Source organism: Arachis ipaensis, chromosome B6 (genome assembly GCF_059453495.1).
Source record: "Arachis ipaensis isolate K30076 ecotype BB chromosome B6, ASM5945349v1, whole genome shotgun sequence".
In the NCBI taxonomy this organism is placed as follows: Eukaryota; Viridiplantae; Streptophyta; class Magnoliopsida; order Fabales; family Fabaceae; genus Arachis; species Arachis ipaensis.
Genome location: NC_142441.1, coordinates 126491809 through 126496999, shown reverse-complemented (window position 1 = coordinate 126496999; position 5191 = coordinate 126491809). Strand labels below are relative to the sequence as shown.

Sequence of the window (5191 nt, the reverse complement as noted above, 5' to 3'; positions counted from 1 at the left end):
AATTCTATTTTGTCAAAGTATACGTCTTTCTTTCAAAATTATAGCGCCGCGATGGACCTGTATTGTTCCACGTGTCATCATCTCACTGATATACTCCCAACAGATCGATCTTAATCTGTGAGGATTACCAAATAACCCTATTTTTCTGTAATTCACCATTTCGCCCCTTGAAGAAACTTATAGAATTATAGAAATTAAATAGTGTTCCTTGTTTCTACTTTCTTCTACTCCATTTTCATTTAATTGCATTTCAACCCTCTTCTGACAGTCAAAAATAGCAATATAGCATCCTAAGGTATATTGTAGTGATGTGTCGGCAAGCTTCACTTTGTGCTATGTGGGACTAAAATAATTAGAGGAATTAAGTTTAGATTTTGCTAATACAGTTAATAAATAAAATGGTAAAATACTATTTTAATTTTTATATTCAAATTAAATTTTAATTTTGTGTTTAGTATTTAAAATTTTATTTTTGTTTCAAATATTTTATATTTTATATTTATTTTTAATCAATATTAATTTTTTTTAAAATATATATTTGTTTAAATTAGGTTTTTTTTTCTTTTCTTATTCATTCTAATAATTTTACCACCAAATCACTACAATTACTATCATATCCATCACCATTGGAAAATAATAATGAAAGAAAGAGGTATATTTAGAAGAAAATAAAATAAATTTTTTTATCAAAAACCTAATAGAACAAAGGATAATTATATTGTGTCCATAAATTTTGTACCTAAATTGCTTAAATAAGTATTAAAAAGTGGAACTTATTTTTTATGGAGTTAAAACATGTGTAATTTATAAACATTATAGAATGACACCCAAAACAAAATATCACATTTGTAATAAACATCCAGTAAGAACTTTTCATCTAAAATATAAATTTAAAATATTAAACCTATTATAATTTTTTTCATTTAACATCTTTACTATTATATTCTTAACAAATGTGGACACCTATCTTTCTCAACAATTTCCTTTCTCTTTACCATTTTTATGTACTTAACAATTTACAAAAAGAAGTAAAATTATTCAAATTCATTTGTCCTGTGGGACACAGCTGCCCAAGAGTCTATTTCTTTTCACTAAAAGAATCATCTAATCATCTAGATCTTATATTAAAGAGTGCAAGACACACCATACAACATACAAGAAACAAAACAAAACCGCATACTTAAGATATAAACATAAGAAAAAGTTATAAAGAGATGAAATTTCTTCTTAATTGATTAATGGGATTGGATCATTACTTGTTTACAAAAACATTTGGGAGGACAAAAATAACAACTATGTAATATATGCCTCCCCTCCGGATTTGAAACACAAATTTAATTAAGTACTTGAATAATCAAACTCAAAATATCTTCATCAGCATCATCTTCAGCTCACCAAATGTGATTTCATCAAATCCTCATTCAGAATCACTTTCCATGCTTCCCATAGCCTTCAATCCCCTTGGTCTCTGCATCCATAAAAAATTAAAGTCAAACTCTATAAAAGGAAAAGATTCATCAAGCCCATGGACCGTGGCAAGATTCTACTACTTTTTTAAGTTTAGTTTGGTTTATGAAATAAGCATTTGGCAGCAAAACCGAATACATGAAATTTTATTTGAATATTTTTTTAAATTAAAAAAAGAAAAGACTAAAGATGGGATTAGATCAATTGACAAAAATAGCAACAATAACCAAACACTTACCTTCTTGCTACTTTTCTTCTCCCTAACTTCGTATCTCTCTTGGCACATATCAGTCAACCATGCCCCAGGGCTTACCAACTGCACAAAACCCACAATTACACCAAACACATCAGAATAATATAAAACAAAAACCACGAGACTGAACTAATTTAGATCCAAAACCCAAATCAACAAACCAATAACCATAAAATCTCAATTACCAATTTTCCCACAAAACAAAATAACACTTAAAAAATTGTATCTTTTATTTAACCCAAAACCAAACACATCAAAGTAAAGATAAGATGGCGAAATGAAGATCCAAAACCTCAAAACCCAAAAAACCCAAATAAAATCTCAATCACCCATTTTCCCCCCCAAAAGAAAATAACAAAAGAGGCATTTTGTTTAGGAAATCAGCATAAGGTAAGGTAAAGATAATGGATTAGCGAAGATCCAAAACCCAACTCATCAAAGGGTAAAATTTACAAACCAAAAAACCCAAAAAATTCTAAATTAACGATTTCCCCCAAAACAAAATAACATTAAAAAAGCAATTTTTAACCGGAAAAATAAAACTTACAAGTAAGCTTCTTTGGATGATTTTGGCCCTCTTTTTGGGTCGCTGAGGAAGCTTGCAACCCTTCATGGCCAGAAAATCTTCTTCTTTCTCTTTGCTTGAGAGAGTTATGAACAGCTTCGGCCAAACCACTGCCCTTTCTTCTCCGTTGTTTCCATCGATCGGAACTTTCCCATTGTTCTCCTCCGCCGCCACCGCCGCCGATCCCCTCGTCGTGTAGTACCGGTCTTCCTTCTCCGGCGAATCCGATTTCCTGTTATCTCCGCCTCCAGATGATCGTAGAATCGCACCGTCAGAATTCCTGGACGCGAATTTCACATCACAATCAGCAAATCACTTGAAAATAGTGAGGAAAATCAGAAAAGTTGAAAATTTCCAAACAATTTTGTAGGAAAATCTAGATCGAATGTAATATTACCCTAAAAGATAATTAACAAAAAATAGAGAAACCCATGTGAAAATTTGGGGAAAACACGTGCTTGTCGCATCTGGGTATTCCGAAAATTTCAGTTTTACCATCATTATATCATCAAAATTCTCAATTTTTAGTGACTGAAACAGAAGGAATGGGAGGTGGGAGGAAGATAAAAAAAAAAAAAGGAGTATGCTTCTCTCTCTGATGCTTCTCTTCCCCTGAAATCAAATAGAAGCATCATCATCATCCTACTCTGAAAATTAAAAAAGAAACCCCACCAAAATCACAGTGAATCAAAAGAAAATTTTTTAAAATAATTTTTGAAGAGACGGAGGAGCAAAAGAAAGAGAAATCGTGGCATTACACTAGGCCAGAAAAATCCCAAAGTTTGCGGGAAAAGCAAAGAAAGAGAAGATGAGAGAGAGAGAAGGTGGATTAAGATAAGATCCATGAATAGTTGTGTGTAGGAAGAACCTTGTGAGGCGATTAGGTTGAAGATGAGAAGTTTCTTTGTGATTATGAACAAGCTTCCTTGTGATTCCACCAACAACGGCGTTGAGGCGAGTTGAAATCCTTGGGTCTTTGACTCTGACGCATCTGATCCTTTTGCGGTTCCCCCACTGCAAGAACAACTCCGTTGGCTCCGATGATCCCCCTCCTTTGCTGCTTCCTCTCTCCTCCGTCGTCTCCATTATCTTACTCTTCTTCAAGATCTATCTCCCCTTCCAACCACACAATCCTTATCCTGCATCAAAACCACAAGACCCTCAGAACATAAACCATTTCAACCGTAAGAGGAAGAAAAAGAAGAAGAAGATGATGATGATGAAGAAGAAGATGGAAGCTTACAATGATAGAATTTCAGGTTCAGTATATCTCTTCTGCGTTGCAAAACACACAGGAAACAAAAGAAGAAACCGCAGATCTTCTCCTGTGTTTCCCAAAACACAGAAAACGTTTTCTTCTCGTTTGATTCCTTCTCCACCTCTAGCAATCTCTCTCTCTCTCTCTCTCTCTCTCTCTCTCTCTCTCTCTCTCTCTCTCTCTGTGTTGCTGCTGTTGTTGTTGTTCTTCTTCTTCTTCTGTGTGATGAGTAGAAAGCAGAGTTTAGAGGATGAGGAGGTTAATCCTCTCTTCCCTTCTCTTGTGTTGAAGCCTGCGTTTCTTTCTTTGTGTGTGTCAATGTCTGAGTCTGCATTTTTATATATGGTGGTGGTTGTGCACTGAACACAACACAGGAGACAATCAGGGCCGTTAGATTAAAGAAGGGTTTCGTGATTGATTACAGTTTTTGGGGTTAGGGACCCTCGCTTCTCTTTTATTGTTTTAGGTTTTTGAAGAGAGTAGGAGATAGCAGATTGGGGTTGTTATCAACCTAAACCTGCTCCATCTTATACAGGCTTTGGGCTTCTACATGGGCTTTTCACAATTTCCAAATTAAACTTCATACTTCATACCAAACACAATCCGTCTGTGTTTTATTTTTGGTTATGAGCCTCTGATATTCTTGTTTATAACCCAACAAAGAACTTTAATAGGACCTTTTCTTATTTGCAGTGACCAAAAAGAGTATGATTTGCCTTCGGGCTTTTCTCATGGCCCATATAGATTGTGCTCGCTTTAAATTTTACATTATGAGTGTGTAATTTTTTTTGAGTGAGTGTGAACCGTTCAAATTCTATCTTGTATATGTAAAAATTTATTGACAAATAATAAATTCTTAAATAAAACTTAGATTGCCAACGAATTAGTCATCAACATGTTTGATTGGAGAATAGTATAAGATAAAAAAAATACATAAATAAAATATTTTTGTGAACAAGTATTTTTATAATTAAATTTTTTAAAATGTAATTTTTTTAATAAAAAATCCAAATTTCTTACGACAAACATAAAATATTTTAGAAGGAAAAATAAAAATTTATATAAAGTAAAATATTTTTTTTTCTAACGTTTTTTAAAAATTTTTAAATTATCTCTAATATTTAATTTAATTCAATTTTATTTTTAAAATTTAAAATAAGTTTCAATTTTATCCATAACGTCAATTTTATTGCAGTCAACTATTAGTCAAATTTTATTTTCTATAATTTTGTTCCTAAATCATCTTTAATGGTTTTGTGCTCTCCCTTACTCAAACACATCCCACGCCATGCTTACCTTTCTTAACCAACTTCACCCACTCACTCAAAATGCCACTCTTATCACTTTCATCACCACTACAAATTCCTTCTTTATTCCCATCTTTCATCTTCATCACAATCATGAGCACAATCCCCTTTTCACCTTCACCCTCACCCTCACCAACAATCAAACAATTAAACAAATACAACTCATTGTATACTATAATCCATACTTACTCTCATTATCACCATCATTTCAGTGACAATTGTACCATTGTCCTATCCTTTAAATTTAATAATAGCACTAACAATATTATTGAATTTTTTTTCCAAAAAAAAAAAAACACAAATCACAAAGAAAGGAGAAAGATTAAAAGAGAAGGAGAAAA

The 5191-nt window shown here is 32.7% G+C and overlaps 1 protein-coding gene across 1 annotated transcript; it reads right to left on the bottom strand.

Annotated features, from left to right (window-relative positions):
• Window positions 1-1207: 1207 nt before the first annotated feature.
• On the bottom strand, window positions 1208-4045 carry LOC107604968 (sterol O-acyltransferase, putative (DUF1639)). Its single transcript, XM_088491583.1, has 5 exons — window positions 3529-4045; window positions 3154-3424; window positions 2268-2565; window positions 1706-1783; window positions 1208-1468 (listed from the first exon to the last, which is right to left on the bottom strand). Exons 2-5 carry the CDS (start codon window positions 3369-3371, stop codon window positions 1418-1420), a joined length of 645 nt encoding a protein of 214 aa, XP_088347709.1. The 5' UTR covers window positions 3372-3424; window positions 3529-4045; the 3' UTR covers window positions 1208-1417.
• Window positions 4046-5191: the final 1146 nt, after the last annotated feature.